This window comes from Momordica charantia (assembly GCF_013281855.1).
Source record: "Momordica charantia cultivar OHB3-1 chromosome 5 unlocalized genomic scaffold, Mcharantia_2.0 BLBB01000005.1, whole genome shotgun sequence".
In the NCBI taxonomy this organism is placed as follows: domain Eukaryota; kingdom Viridiplantae; phylum Streptophyta; class Magnoliopsida; order Cucurbitales; family Cucurbitaceae; genus Momordica; species Momordica charantia.
In genome coordinates this window covers 20,624,379-20,640,338 of record NW_028275163.1, presented here as the reverse complement: position 1 = coordinate 20,640,338, position 15,960 = coordinate 20,624,379, and the positions used below count along the sequence as shown (strand labels likewise).

General features: G+C 34.7%; 2 protein-coding genes across 2 annotated transcripts; both read left to right on the top strand.

Annotated features, from left to right (window-relative positions):
* The first annotated feature begins 5,092 nt into the window (after positions 1-5,092).
* LOC111021563 (basic helix-loop-helix (bHLH) DNA-binding superfamily protein) lies at positions 5,093-10,571 on the top strand. The gene is made up of 8 exons (XM_022298580.2): positions 5,093-5,233; positions 5,337-6,266; positions 6,380-6,499; positions 6,596-6,661; positions 9,076-9,144; positions 9,573-9,644; positions 9,749-9,965; positions 10,195-10,571. Exons 2-8 carry the CDS (start codon positions 5,745-5,747, stop codon positions 10,230-10,232), a joined length of 1,104 nt encoding a protein of 367 aa, XP_022154272.1. The 5' UTR covers positions 5,093-5,233; positions 5,337-5,744; the 3' UTR covers positions 10,233-10,571.
* A 650-nt stretch (positions 10,572-11,221) lies between these two features.
* On the top strand, positions 11,222-15,092 carry LOC111021573 (Pectin lyase-like superfamily protein). Its single transcript, XM_022298591.2, has 3 exons — positions 11,222-12,133; positions 13,040-13,371; positions 14,471-15,092. The coding sequence occupies exons 1-3, from the start codon at positions 11,517-11,519 to the stop codon at positions 14,965-14,967; spliced, it is 1,446 nt and encodes a 481-aa protein (XP_022154283.1). The 5' UTR covers positions 11,222-11,516; the 3' UTR covers positions 14,968-15,092.
* Positions 15,093-15,960: the final 868 nt, after the last annotated feature.

The window sequence follows — 15,960 nt, the reverse complement described above, 5'->3', positions numbered from 1 at the left end:
TATTTCTAACCTAAAAAATTAAGAAGGAAAAAGAAAGTGATGAGCTGGAGGTGGCAGCATCCAATTAAAGGAAGGTGTTTTTCGATAAAGAGCAAAGCGATGATAATTAAAATTAGGGGACAAAAAGTTTAGATAATGACTAATTTTAATTTTGCCAAAAAACCAATTGGCTGACATCTTCCTTCTTGTGGGCCCCACCTGTCAGACCCCATCTCTTTCCCCTGTCTCACACGTGGCTTTGGTCCACACACGTGCCTCTTTCCAATAATAATCGGACACGTGCCATCTGGATAATGTAAAGCCCTCTATTTGGTCAAGGTCGGTTTCATTTTCCATAGCTGGTTGCCACACACCAAATTGCTTTCTTTTTTTTTCTCCATACCAATAAATGTCACATTATTTATTTATTTTTATTATTTCGTTTTCACCGTGTTGGTTATAAATTTATAAACTGAAAATGACAGGTTTTATGAATTCAATTACCTTGGAAATATTATTTATGTAAAAATTTATTTTTACTTTTACAATTAAAAAGTTTTGAGAAAAAAAAGATAAATATGGTATAAAGAGAATAAAAAGTCCAACCTTTCTCATGTGAGATGACTGAGAATTGGCAATACTTTATAGTAAAAAGAAAAGGGTACTTATATTTATATATATATATAACTAGTAGATCGAAAAGAGTGGTATCTAGCACGGTTCTAAATTGCATGTATGATAGATTGGACAAGACACACCACTGATCTTAATGCTTCGAGTAGCGAGCTTAAAGAATATGAGAATGATATTATGAAAGGTTTGATTGGTGAAAATCTTAATTCTGTTGGAAATTTAAAGGGTCGAGATCGATTCCTGGGAAAGGGAGGAGGATGACTCACTTTGATTGCTGCTGGTAGTGAGATAACATATACTTGACTAAGTAATTAAGTACCTTAGCTATCAAAGTGACACATTTTTCAATCATTGGACTTTGAGGAGCTTTTAAGGGCATAACCAAATCAAGCTTAACTTTCATGCTGAAGCATAAGAAGATTGGATTTGGAACATAATAATCTCTTGAAATTCAGCCATTATGATAAATAAGAATTGCTAAAAATGGTTAAACATGGTGTTTGGGTGCAATGAAAAGTGAAAAGTCCAACATCCTTATGTGGAATTGTTGAGCATTGAAAATACTTTATCGTAAAAGGAAGAATGTACTTATATTAAAGGACTAGTGCTTGCATAGATTGTGTACAATTGTATCTTAGATTCTGCTTTTTATTTTTATTTTGTTATATATATATAAAAGATTTTAACGTAATTACAAACTGTATGGATGACCGTCATCTCTATTCTATAATAGATTGGATATGATGTTACTGGTCTTGATAAGATAAGGTTTTTTTACGCACCACCTAGAAAAAGAGGTTGAGAGATCAGAAGAAAAATGCTAATTTTTTTTATCACCAAAGAGTTGGCGACCCTTGACCTTTTTGCCCCTATACCTGGGGTATGTGCACTGTTCCTATACCCGTACATACTCAAGGGGAAATTGCTTGGCGGAAGAAAAACGAGTCATGAGATAACTATATTTAACCATGTAAATATCTTTGCCACCAAAGTGACATATATATATATTTTTCAATACAACATGTGGGGGTGGGGATCGAACTCACAACTTCTTAATTAGACATATATGCCAATTATAACTGAGCTATGCTCGTTTTGTCAAAGTGACATATTGTTTAATCATTGGACTTCGAGAGCCTTGAGGGAATAATCAAATTTTGCTGAACTTCTATGTTGGAGCCCAGGAAATTGAATTTAAAACAATACACTCGAAATTCAATGGTCATGATGAATAAAGATTGGTTTTCGACCTCTATTTTCCACCAAGTCCTTTGTTTAAAACCTCACCCCACATTCTTCAAATGTTAGGAGCAATTCACTTTCCTATGACAATTAATCAAGATAGAATTAATGTAAAATTACTTGCATCATTCAAGAGTTTTAGATGATCCAAAACTCTCTTAGTATTATTTGGCTATAGAGCTTTATTGAAAGCAATGAAGTCTTTGAAATCGACATGGATGATTAAAATCCTTCAAAGGGTATTAAATTGAGTACAAAAAAAACTTGCTTTGCAACATATCGAATATTCAGTGGCAATCTACATAGTTTGATATGACAGCATGACGAAATGCATTAAACGTAATATTCCATAACCTGCAGACAAAAGACGCTTTTAGGGAAAGATGATGTGAACATTTCTACACTTAAGCAAAAGCTACAACAAAAAGGAAAGGGGAAATTCATCAATTGGGATCTTATCATTAAAGAAAAAATGAAAAGAAAAAAAAAAGAGTACTAATGAAAACAAATGTTGAAAAAGAAATGAATGAAGATAATGAGTTTCATTTTAAGTGGAACCAAAAGGGCAAGCTTTCTCATCTCTAGCTTATTTTTTGTGCCCTAACCATAATTTCTCATGTGCTAATCTCTCTTTTTATTTTTTTAGTACATCTCTATTTTTGTTTGGTGTTTAAAGGTTGGTTTTGGCAATTAAGTGCATAATTGAGGTTAGTGCACTGTTGGGTTCCAGATCTTAGATGTTGGATGTTGATAGAAATATCAAGATCTATTTTATAAAAATATCAATGTTGATAGATATTTTTGAAAAAATTATAAAAAAAATTCATAACAAATAACTAAATTGGTAAAATTTAAAAATTATTACTATTAATATTATGACCATATTAGTTATATTTTGTTATTTTTTTTATTTGGTTGATTTTTTTGCAATATTATGGAAATGTCGATTCACCCTCATCTCGATGTCGAATTGATGGGTATATAGAAATGTCGACAGAAATTTAATACCCTGTTTGGTCGTGGATAATCAAACCATCAAATAGGTTATTTTAATATCAATATATATTAATGGTTTAAGTTCTACTTTGGCTCATGTACTTTCAGTTCTGGTTATTTCGTCTGTGTATTTTCAAAATATCTGTTTTGTTCCATATATTTTTAAAAAGGATTGTTTTAATCTATTTATACATTTTTATATATCATTTTCTTCCCTCACAATTTCAGTACAACATTGCATCAATAATTATTGATTTATGTTTCTTTGCTCCCACAAAAACATCTTATTATTCTAATACTAGAACACACAATCAATTTAGTTCATTATCTAGTTACCTCAATTGATCGAACTTTTTATCTCTAGAGTTAAGATATAGGATCATAAACATCAAATGATCGACCCATAAATTCTCGATCTTACAATTAAGTGAAGCTGATTTGTTATTTCTCTTATAATTAAATGAGAATGATTAATTCTTATTTTTCTTTGAAATTTTTTCAAAGTGATCTCTTAACACTATCCAAAATGTGTTCACCGATCTAAAATATTAATTGTGTTCTTAAAAATTAAACCCAAGATATCTATGTTTGACTAGTTAGTGTTACTGGCATAACTTTAGTCAGTTATATCTAAGTTCTATAGTCCATATACTCTATAAAATTTCTATTCTTCCTTCGCTTCTCTCATCGTTTTACCTTCTCTCTTAAAATTAGCTAGTCTTTAGTAGTTATTGATCAAGATCATCTTGACACAACTCAATATGTAATAATATGATTCTACTAGAAAATATAATGGAAAATGATTTAGGTAAAAATTATATGGTTTATTAAAAACTCAAAGAAATATTTTAAAGTAACACAAAGCTTCAAGTTAAATATTTATAGGACCCACTTTGAATAAAATCCAACCAACACTAAACCTTGAATTAAAAGCTCCAATCTTTTAAGCTAGAAACCTATCATGACTATTATATTAAAATAATTTTCAGTTGTTAGTATAATAGTAACCTTATTATATATATTTATATATATCAAATTTCTATCAAATATTATGACATCTCACACTCACATTGTATTTAGTAGCCCATGTATTTCATTGCACATATACATACATAAGATCATCATATCATTAGAAGAATTTTCAGAAAATATGCCTAATTTTTGCTGTCTCACCTTCAAGAAATCATACAAACACTATGATTTATATGTCTCACATTTAAAAAATAATGTAATTGGTTTTTATTTTGATTTAATAGTGAATATATTACATAGATGTGGACTAGTACATTAAAGTCTCCCCAATAGGTTATGAAATTTACGATGATAGGTTAAGTTTTCAAACAAACCACTCTTTCATATCCCATCGTTGAAATGACTCAATAAAAGTTGATTTAACAACTATAGAATATATATTAGAGTCTATATATTAGATAAAATTCTACACGTTTCAAATCAAATCATATTTAATAGTAAACTACATTTTTTATAGGTCATCCACCGGTTCTTCAGATAAGCCTAATCGCATGTGATAATAGTTTAGACATTAAATAAGTAGCGTTCTTTTTGTTCCAATTATGATTAAAGTAGGTAAGGATAATTTCATATCCGTGGCTATATTGTCCAATATTCTTTCTATTCTCTCATCACCGATTAAAGTTCATACATCAATTTAATCAATTCCTACGAATTAAAACAACCTAAAGAAGTAGTAGACCAAGATAATTCAACTTAGGTCTAACATTTCATTTAATTAATTAATGTTGTCATTAGTTCCACTTTTATCTACTAACAAAGAACCATCAATTATCCTAGTAGCTAATTCTACGATTGAAATTTGAGTTCCCATCCAAAGTTCTCTTTCTTCCCCAATTTTCTTAAAATAACGCAATTAGATTCATGGTAACTGATGTAACAAAAATCATAATTCTCGAAATCGACACATATTTAACTAAGTTAACTATAGAACCACAATCGCCAACCTAAATTTAATTTAACTGTTTAAGGTACTTTTCTTCCATAAAAAATCATAAGTTCAAATCTTACCCACCCCACATGTTATATTAAAAAAAATCATAATACCACCGGTCAACATTTATACGTAAAATTTAAAACATTCTGTCCCCCATCAAAACATTCGCTAATAGCGTAATTTATATAGCACATACAACACATTATAAATAGTCCCATCTCTTTATGGGTGCTCGATTGATCATACCAAGACAAATTGCATAAAAGAGAAAAAGTTTCATCTTTCTTTCTTCATAGAACAGAAATGCAATCCAGAATATAAGTGGCTAAAAATAGAGAGGAAGAAAAAAAAAGGGACAAAATTTTCTGTTGGTGGTCCATCCAAAGTCTACATCATCAGAGAGGAACTGTAGAGGTAAGAAACCGTAGAAACCATTCTCTCTCTCTCTCTCTCTTTCTGTGATTTTCTCTCTCTCTTTGATCTTTATAAAGAATACTCGTCGTGTATAATTGTGCAGTCCAAGTTGAACGGTACCACCTAGCAACGTTGCTTTCGCTATACTTCAAATGGGCTCGAGAAATCTCTCGCCTTCATACACTGGTTAAGGGGAAGAAGAAACTAGATTGGCCACCATTGAAGCACCACCTTTGATTTCTCTTCGACCCCATCAACTCACCTTAGCTCTAAAGGAAGAAGACCCAATTTCTATTCATCTGTTCTACAGCCCCATTGGGTTTGATTGGCTGGCTCTGCAATCCCACATTTCAGGAGCTTGAGTTTGACTGTTGCTGGGGGGTTTTTCTTAATTGGGAACTCCCTGGAAGATAATTTGGGTGGATTGATTGGACTTTTGCTTGATAATTTGAGGTGGGTCGGCGCTGAAATCGAACTGATTTGATAGATTGTGGAGTTGTTGGTGGTGTAAATGGAGATTAAGGCGGGGACTGTTGCTGGATCCAGTCCCATCGGGCGTCAATCGGATGATACTGGACTTGAATCGCTCCAATTCTGCGAAGAAATTCAGGGGTTGATGACGATTCCTGCGGAAAATGCTAGCTCCTTCACTGCACTTCTGGAACTTCCGGCGACGCAAGCTCTGGAGCTCCTCCACTCGCCGGATTCTGGCGGAGGCGCGACGGCGGCGGTTGCGACAGATGAGGCCATCGTCCCGAAACCCTACTTCAGCGCCTTCGGTAGCAATCTGACGTTCCCGGCGGATTCAGCTCTAATTGAACGCGCCGCCAAGCTCTCTGTCTTGGCCGGAGAGCATTCGCCGGAGACGACGAGTTCAGTGCCGTTGAATTCAAGCGTCAATTTGGAGAAAGTGAAGAACGAGCCCACCACGGAAAGCGATTCGAACCCCAATCCGTTGCAGACATTAATCTCCGATCCGACGGTGGAGAACGCGAATCAGAGGTCGGCGAAGAGGAAGGAGCGCGAGAAAAAGGTAACAACCGATAATCAATAATGAAAAGAAAATATTCTAGGGTTTGGGTTTCTAAGATTATTCGCAATTTCCATGGCTGAACTTCAATCAATCACAATCTTGAGCCAATTTAGGGAAAAGGGTCATCAAAGAAGAGCAAGAACGAAAGCCTGGAAGATGCTGAAAAGCTTCCTTATGTTCATGTTCGAGCTCGTCGTGGTCAAGCGACGGACAGCCATAGCCTAGCAGAGCGAGTAATCTTGCTAATTAATCAGATTAATTTTCAACTTTAGTTTAATTAATTGTGTAAAATTAACTTTTCCTTTTTGCTTTTCTGTTCCAAATCAAAGGCGAGGAGAGAGAAAATCAATGCTCGAATGAAGCTACTTCAAGAACTGGTCCCTGGATGCGATAAGGTTAGTCTTCGTAGTTATGCAGTCTTTATCACAATTAAAATTCTCTCTGATTGAGATCTGTGGAGTTTGATTATGATTTCTGTCTAATTGTCTGCCAAAAAGTGCAATTACGGTTTTTGGATTATGAGCTTTAATAACGGTTTTTGTGATTGTCACCTTTTCTGCAATAAAGTGGTTGCTTTTGAGCCAAGGGAAGTGCACTGTGGGTCTTTTTCTTTATCATCATTCCAGATTTTTTTCTCTTATTTTTTCTCTTTCCTTCGCATCTCACAAGAACCCAAATCTTTAAAATGAAATAATAATAATAATAATAACTAATTAAGTGGGTTTATCTTTTTTTCCTGGAGACTTGGGATGAAAATCTTGTATAAAAGTTTGGATGATAGCTTTAAGAAATTGGAAGATGGGAGCCTTCAAGGAGAGGTTCCGTTGGGGCATGCAATCTCTGAGTAACACCTACCCAGTAATCGCATGTTCAAACCTTCGAGTGAGCTTAACAAGAAAAATTCTTGATGTCTTCTGGGTCCAGTTTTGGGGCGAGTGCGGGAGCCCCTGGTATAGGAGAGGAAAGTGAAACCTCTGACTTGGGATTATCCAAAAAATAAGAATAAAGGGAAGATGGGAACTTAGATGTTATTTGTTTATTTTGGTATGGAAGAGCTGAAAGTATTGAAATTTGAAGTCAGCTTTATCATCTACTCTACTCATTGGTGCTTGATATTTTTTTTGCATCTCTGGAGATTGCTTGAAACCTCAGCAAATTTTCAATTTGATTGGCTGGAAAATTTAGTTCCAAGGGAATGCTAGCTGGAGTTTCCTTGAAGCAGTTGGGGGACATATATAGTGGGGATGTCGAATCAGAAGAGGGGTCCCATTTGCTTGTTGGATTGTTGATTCTCTTTTGAGGGTCCATTGTACTCTCCATCTGTTTTGAGTTAGGCATCCATCATGAATTGGCTGACGAATATAGTATGACAGAAGAGCAACTTCTAACAGAGTATATGCATATATACCAAACTTCTCCTCACCTAACTTTTTCAAGGATGTTGAAAACGTGAGAGCCTTTAGAAATACATCCATCCCATCCCTCTAGCTTTATGGAATTGAGTAGCATACCTGAGGCAAAGCGCGTTAAGTAATGGTTTTATTATCAAGGCTAAATTACAAAAAATACCCTTGAATTTTGCCATTATGTTTAAAAAATATCCATATCCTTTCATAAGTTTCAATACTACCGTTGACCTTTCATAAATGTTTAAAAAATACTTTTGAGGAAACATCCGTTAAATGTTTTTAATGGAAAATTGACGTGGTAAAATCTGGAACGACGTGACAATTAACGTGGAAGCTTGCCTGGATTGAGTCTGAAAAAAGATGAAATGTGGAAGAAGCTATCGTTTTTAAAGGGGAGATTAGGAGAAATTGGGTAGAGAATGGAGAAGCAAACTATCTTGACAATGGAGGAAGAAGACTTTTAGGGCCAAATTGGGATGCGTTAATTGCTATGTCATTCTAGATTCTGTCATGTCAACTTTTCCTTCAAAATATTTATAGATGTTTGTTGAAAGGGTATTTTTTCAACCTTTATGAGAGGTTAAGGGTAATATCGAAACTTTTGAAAGGATAGGGGTATCTTTTAAACAAATGACAAAGTTCAGAGTTTTTTTTTTTTTTTTTTTTGTAATTTAACCTATTATCAAAGGATTACGAGATGTCTTGAAATGAACCGATTAATATCACTGGCCTCGCCTTGATGGTTAGTTACCATGTAATTAAACCACCATTATAGTCTTCTGGAGATTATTGGTTTACTTGATAATTAGTGCCGTCAGATTAGATGGTGTATAAATATCTATCTAATTTCTGCCCTCTGAGAACTTAATCATGTACACTTGAATATTTATAGGACAAGGTTGGTGGACAGATGGTTCTGACTGTAAAATTTGGAATTTTTTTAAATAATATTTCTACATGAACCAGCTGTTGTACATCTTTTCCATGAATGATTGAGATTGTGTGTTCAGATTTATTTTCATAATAATGTTTAGACATCACAACTGTCTGTTTTATTGCTTTTGGTAAAGTCTATCTATTTAAGTTCATCTTGGGCCCTTTTATTTTTGTGTATATTAACATGCCAAGAAATTTCACTTTTATATAGCCTGGCTAAAGCATGGCTGTCAAATCAAATTATTGGAAGCCTATGATAACAGACACTAATGCTTTTCTGATTGTGTCTTTGATAAATGTCTGCATATCCAGGCAGTTCCTTTTTTAAAAAAGCATTTTTTTTAATCTCCAGTGTTGTAATATGAGATTATAGATGGATTAGTAATCATAATGCAATTAAGCACTTTGCAATTTAGAAACTGATTTCCTTTTTTTTTTTGTCCCCTCTCTCTGTCTCTGTGTAGATTTCAGGTACAGCCCTAGTGTTGGATGAAATCATCAACCATGTCCAATCACTGCAGCGCCAAGTGGAGGTCAGAATCTAATTACTTAAAAACATTTGTGATTGAGATGAAAAGGTTTAAGCTTCTGAGAATTTGGTTAGGTAGAACTGAGAATTCTGATAGAATCTGTTTCCTGGATAAATAAACTTCTCGTATTTGAACCGTACTTACAAGGCACATATGTGGAACAATTACTTTTTCATCTCAATTGGGTATTCCATAATTCAATAGAAAGAACTGTGGAACAACTGTTGTGGGCATGGATTTGAAGAATAAACTGAAATTCTGTAGTCTAATGTGGTATAAGCTGTTCTATAAGAATTGTGATCAGCAAAAAATTGAAGAAAATTTACTGAAAATAGTAGAGATTGGGTGGATGTTGAAAATGGTCACTGAACTGCAGCTTGAACCATCCATATCTGATATGAACCAACTCTGTTGAACTTCTTGTGTTTCAGTTCTTGTCAATGAGACTTGCAGCAGTTAATCCCAGAGTCGATTTCAACATCGACAGCATACTGGCTGCAGAAGTACGTAACAATGTTAAAATTTACACTTTGTTCAGGTTGGGGCAAAGCTTCTGTGAACTAACAACTCAAATTTAATGTCATGTTATTGTATACTGAAATTTCAGAACGAACCTGTACTCGAAAGCAGCTTTCCCTCCATGGTTACGCCATTGATGTGGCCAGAAATCCCGCTCAGTGGAAACAGACAACAATATCAACAACCGCAATGGCATTTCGATGCAGCAGTTAACCAGCAAGCCTGGGTGAGGGATGAACATAACCACCATAATTTCAGCACTCCTGAAAACTCTCTTTTAAGTTATGACTCTTCAGCGAATTCAGGTTAGACAACTTCCATACTTCAGTTTCAGGGCCTTTTGTTTTCTTGAAACCCTCTCTTTCCAAGCTAAACCGTGAAAACTGTCCATATCATATCGATTTCGTTGCCACTTGTTACATTTCGATGCTGGTTTCAGGCTCTGGAGAGCAATATTTGTGTAACTGAGTTGAGCCTGAATCTGAATCTGAATCTGAGATTTGAAACTAAATTAATATCATTGTTATGGCACAGCATCTCTGCACTCAAATCAATTGAAGATGGAGCTGTGAAGGCAACATTATATTTTACATGTAGCTACTAGTGTATATAGCCAAATATATGATAGTAATAGCAGCAGTTAGCAGAGAAGTAGAGGATCTGCCTCCACATTCAACTGGGTCGCCAAGGTTCTCTCGAATTATCAGAGTCGACTGCGTCGGGAACTGGATTGCTACCAACCAGAGAGGATTGTGATTCTTAATATCTAAAATTTTATGTGTATACTAATTTGGAGGCTCCTCTCAATCTAATACTGAGATTGCCAGATTAAAATTCTATTGATTGTGATTACAATTGTTAAAATGATTGCTATTTGACTGCTAATGTCCTTACTCAATTTGTTTGTTCAACTTTGTTCTTCCACTGTCTCTCTCTCTCTTGAATCCTTCTTTCTCAGTTTCATTTTCTTTTGAGATATGCAAACGCAAAATACAAAGAACTCATCACAGCAAAACCAAACGCTATGACGACACTGATGATGGCTATACAGTTGACCTCTGTGACCTCGAGTTGCTTAGCTTAATAATGATTAGTATTTGTGTGTAAGAAATCGTCGTTGAATATTGTTATAGGTTTTGAAGGCGACCTATATTGATCGAACAAAGTAAGAGTCTTCCTCGAGATGAACCCAGAATGTACAAGCTTGTAAAGACTTTGTTATATTGATCTTTGATTGGCAAAATGAAGGTCAGGATTGTAGTATCATGATGCATGTTCTATTTTTTGGATGAATATTTATTTGGATGCTAAAGCTGGAAACACAAGATTAGCCTAAGATCATTCTCGATTAAAAGGTAGAAGGTTTGAATTTCTATCGTCACATATTGTCGAACTTAAAAAACACTCAATGAGTTGATGGGAGTTCATTTCAAGAGGTGGGGTTTCGGGTAGGTTAAACATCTAAAGGCTCAACCGATGTCTAGAACAAAACTTGGTAATTGAAGTTCATGGGATAGACCATTCTTCCCTTGAAAAATTCTCTACTCTCTCCCTCCGCATCTCTAACTAAAACATCTTTCCCGAATCATATACCACGCCATGACTACTCTTTAAATTTCTAATTTTTATCGTCAATCTCTTTCATATATGAATCTATCTAATTAAAGGGGAAGAAGTTGCAGAGATGTTCTATAAAAAAACAATTAAAAAGAACTATTGAAATACAAAAAGAAACAAAACTATTGTTTATCCACAAACAAAGGAACATATGGATATGGAGATGGACACAATTACAAGTTTATTTAATCCAAAAAAAAAAAAAAATAGAATTGCAATTATTGATAAATTTCTATCAAATGATTCCACAGGCGACAAAAGGGAAGAAGAAAAAAGCTCAGATGATTCAACTCCCAATGGCGATTCTGCTCTTCTTCCTTCTCATCGTTCTTCCAGTCCAATCCCTCCGCCCAATCCCACTTCAACTTCCTGGCGGATCGACCTACTTCTCCGTCGCCGACTTCGGAGCCATTGGCGACGGCGTCCACTACGACACGGCCGCAATCCAGTCGGCCATCGACAGGTGCCCCTCCCCCTCCCGCTGCTACGTCACATTCCCTCCCGGAACCTACCTGACCGCCACGATCTGGCTGAGATCGGGCGTGGTGCTGGACATTCAGCCTGGCGCCACCGTGCTCGCCGGGACGAGGATCGAGGACTATCCGGCGGAGTCGTCGAGGTGGTACGCGGTGGTGGCGGAGAACGCGAGCGACGTCGGGATCGGCGGCGGAGGCGCGGTGGACGGGCAGGGGCTGAAGTTTGTGGAGAAGTTCGACAAGAGGAAGAACGTGATGGTGAGCTGGAATCAGACGGGCGCCTGCTATGGCGACGAGTGCCGGCCGGATCTCGTCGGCTTCATCGCCTCCAAGAATGTTAGGGTTTCCAATGTCACCTTGAATCAGCCTGCTCACTGGTGGTGCGATTCTCTCTCTCTCTCATAATTTTTGCATTTAATTTTTTTTTATTCATTCTTTTTAGAAATCAATGAGTTCATTAGATTGGAAGAACATGCATATAGTTTTGATCTTTGAAGTACATAATTGATGAAATAACCCAAATTTTAGCTTACAATTGTTGGCCCAAATTTCTCTTTTTGAAAGTTAGCTAAAATTTAGGAAGCGTTTATGAAGTGTTTAGATTTAGTTTTGTTATCAATGATCTTGCATTGGCATTTGTTTCTTAAATATTTCAATTCAAACAATGGTGTTATTTTAACCTACCATCTACAAAAGAGAGGTTATTAAAATTTTAATAAATTGAATCATGCTCAAATTTATAAAGTCTAGGATTGAGACTCTCAATTTTGTGTAATCTACATGAAATGAAGTTTTAGAAATTTGAATTTGTGCAACATGCACTTGATTTGTGAGCTTATGACTCGTCAAAGTTTATATATAGTTTAAATTCATAAGCTTTTATGAATTTTTAGGTCGTTCATAAGACTAATAAATTCATAGTAAGTATCAGTTTAAGCTCTAAGTGTAACATTTTAAGCCCTATTTTAGGACCATTTCGTTTTTTATTTTCTATTTTAAAAGTTGAACTTACACTCCTCCTTTCACCTTTAGGCTCTATGTTTCTTTGTTATGTTATATAATTTTTAAAGACATTTTTCAAAATCTAGGAATAAAACTAAAAAAAGAGCAGTTTTTTTCTTGAAATTTGACTAAGAATTCAAATGTGTTTCTAAGAGAGGTGAAAAACATACTAATGAAATTGTACGTAAACAAGTATAATCTTTAAAAACAAAATGGTTATCGAACAGGATCTTAAAAGTTCAAATGTTGTTTTCTTTTTCATTAGATTGAGTTTACCAATGCAGCTTGCATCTTGTTGGATGTGAAAACACAATCATTGAAGATGTTTCCATTTATGGAGACTTCGATTCACCCAACAATGATGGGATTGATATTGAGGACTCCAATAATACCTTCATCACAAGATGCAGAATTGACACTGGGGATGATGCAATCTGCCCCAAGACATCTAATGGCCCTGTCTTCAACTTAACAGCCACAAATTGCTGGATAAGAACTAAATCCTCTGCCATTAAGCTTGGCAGTGCGAGTTGGTTCAACTTCACCCACATGCTCTTCGACAATATCACCATTGTCGATTCTCATCGAGGTCTCGGGTTCCAGCTGCGCGATGGAGGTAGCTTCTTGCTTCCTTTTTTGGTTGTATTGAAGAAACTTCAGATGTTTTGAGCCTTCTGCTTTTTAGAATAAGATTTTGAATTCTTAGAAGTGAGTTCGAAAACGAAAGTAGGAAGATGTTTTTGAAAATGATATCTACACTACAAATATCTTCGACGATATCTGTAATTTCGACAACTGGTGAATTGTTTTTATGTGCAGTAGCTTTAGTAGTTGGTCATTGATAAGTTTGTGGGATTTTTCTTTTTTTCTTTTTTTCCTTTTTCCATCTTGATTTATGGAAGTTTGCCTGATAATGAAAATGCCTCAACTTATCAGAGACTGAAAAAAGTTCAAGAACATGCTGAATTCTGTTAGTGTATGTTCTGTTTGCTATTTACAACAGTTTAGCTGAATGGGATAGAGATGGTATCTAATTTTTTTGGTATTTTGTTATCAATTTTTTTTTTTCTTTTGGACTTTAATGTTATGTTTAGCTCATGGGTTAGGTTTGGGAAGTTTAGATTATGAAGTGAAATCTATCTGGTAGGTGGGCGTATCCTAAGTTATGGATTTGTTAATCCCATAAGCTACATTAATCTGGTTACAATAATCTAAACTTATAAAACTCACTTCCATATTACATAATAAGTTCTGTAAAATCATAAATGCACAGACATAATACAGATTCACAACTTAAGTTTATATAAATATGCACAATTCAAATACACATTTAGGCTTTTCAACCACAAGCTTCACAATACTTAAAAAGCTTTAAATACTATTGTAGTTTGTGTATTTTTGGCTTTGGTTTATTTTGTGTCCATGTAGTTTTAGAATGTCCATTTTGGTACTTGAACTTTTAAAAGTGACCAAAATGAACCAAAATCAAAGTACGTGACCAAAATCGTATGTAAACTTACTTAAAACCTGAGTCAAACATTCCCGAGTTGTAGTATAATTCATGTTAACCGTAACTAATTGTTGGCTTACACATGTTTTCTTTTAACTTCAATGTGCAAATTCAACCTGAAAAAAACAAGAGAAGATTCGTTGCAGCCATTTTGTTCATCTTTCAGAAGAATAATGAAAATTTACTTCATTCTTCTCTTCCACAGGAAGTGCAAATGACATTACATTCTCAAACATCAACATCACTACAAGATACTATGATCCTTCATGGTGGGGAAGAGCCGAACCAATATACGTCACAACTTGCCCGAGAGATCCAGGCTCGAAAGAGGGTACAATCTCAAACATACAGTTCATAAACATCACAGCAGTGGCCGAGAACGGGGTTTTCTTATCGGGTTCGAGATCCGGGGTTGTGAGTAATCTGCGATTCAGCAACGTGAGCCTGGCGTTCAAAAGATGGACGGAATATGGTGGTGGTTTGGCAGACTACAGGCCAGGATGCCAAGGGTTTGTGAAACATGGGATGGCTGGGATGACAATGGAGCACATTGAGGGATTGGAGTTTGAAAATGTTGATATGAAATGGTCTGATGATAGATCATTAAAATGGAACAATCCTTTGGATTTCAGACCCTCAACGGTGAATAATATCTCTTTCTTTAACTTTCACTCAGGTTTATTGACTTATTCCACAGAATGAGGGTTTTGTGGATTACTTGAATTTTGAATCCTAAAAAGTTGTGTATATATATTTTTTCCTTCTTTCTTTGTGAAGACTTGATTATTTTGCAATAAAAGTTTCAATTTTCATCTGTTGCAAAATTATTATTACTCTCTCCACGAGTGACCAGAAAAGAACAAAACTTTATTAAATGTAAGATTTAAATGTTAGAATTCAATTTTGTGATGGAAATGGTAATGTTGATGAAAGATTCCAACAAAATTATAGAAATGAATAGAAATCATTTTGAACGAGTAAATAATACTAAAATTATTGTTCAATTAGGCTATAATATATATATATATTTTTTGAATACTTCAATTAGGCTACAATTGATTGTTTTTAATGGTATGTAGACAAAATAATAATAATAATAATTCAAAAGGTAATTTAAGAGATTTTATTTCATCATACAGATCAAATATTGACTTTGGACTATAGGCGGACCATTGGAGACGATGTAGATTTGAGTGGACCAATTAGGTGCACGCTAATGCCAATTGAAGAGATATTAAATTTCTATCAACATGTCAACATTTTCATAGTATTGTAAAAAAATCGACTGAATATATAAAAAAAAAAGTAAGAAAAAACCACTAATGTGAACATAATATTTAACCATTGTAATTTTTAGCTTAATGTAAAAAGAGTGAAATAATTAATTTAAATTGTTTTTATGAATTTTTTATTTTTACGATTTTTGGAAAACGTCCATTAACATCGTCATTTTATCAACATTTTTATCGATATTTTTATAAAATTGAAACATCATACATTTCTATTGACATCAAGACAACAATACCTTATTCAATAAGGGTATTCAAAGAGCACTTGTAATAAAATTGTTGCAAGATGTTCTTGTCGAACTGAGCCTACTAAACATCTAGTGCTTAGTTATGTTAGACCAAAAGTCTTGAGTTGAAAAACTTTTGTAAAGTTACGAGTGATTCTACTTCTCATTGTAGGTTGAGA

Excerpts from the sequence above, each read along its gene's own strand:
- LOC111021573 (XM_022298591.2), top strand. The coding sequence starts at position 11,517 with ATGATTCCACAGGCGACAAAAGGGAAGAAGAAAAAAGCTCAGATGATT. Across the intron at positions 12,134-13,039 it reads AATCAGCCTGCTCACTGGTG|CTTGCATCTTGTTGGATGTG; the intron begins GTGCGATTCTCT and ends TTACCAATGCAG. Across the intron at positions 13,372-14,470 it reads GTTCCAGCTGCGCGATGGAG|GAAGTGCAAATGACATTACA; the intron begins GTAGCTTCTTGC and ends TCTCTTCCACAG.
- LOC111021563 (XM_022298580.2), top strand. The coding sequence starts at position 5,745 with ATGGAGATTAAGGCGGGGACTGTTGCTGGATCCAGTCCCATCGGGCGT. Across the intron at positions 6,267-6,379 it reads GGAAGGAGCGCGAGAAAAAG|GGAAAAGGGTCATCAAAGAA; the intron begins GTAACAACCGAT and ends GAGCCAATTTAG. Across the intron at positions 6,500-6,595 it reads GCCATAGCCTAGCAGAGCGA|GCGAGGAGAGAGAAAATCAA; the intron begins GTAATCTTGCTA and ends TCCAAATCAAAG.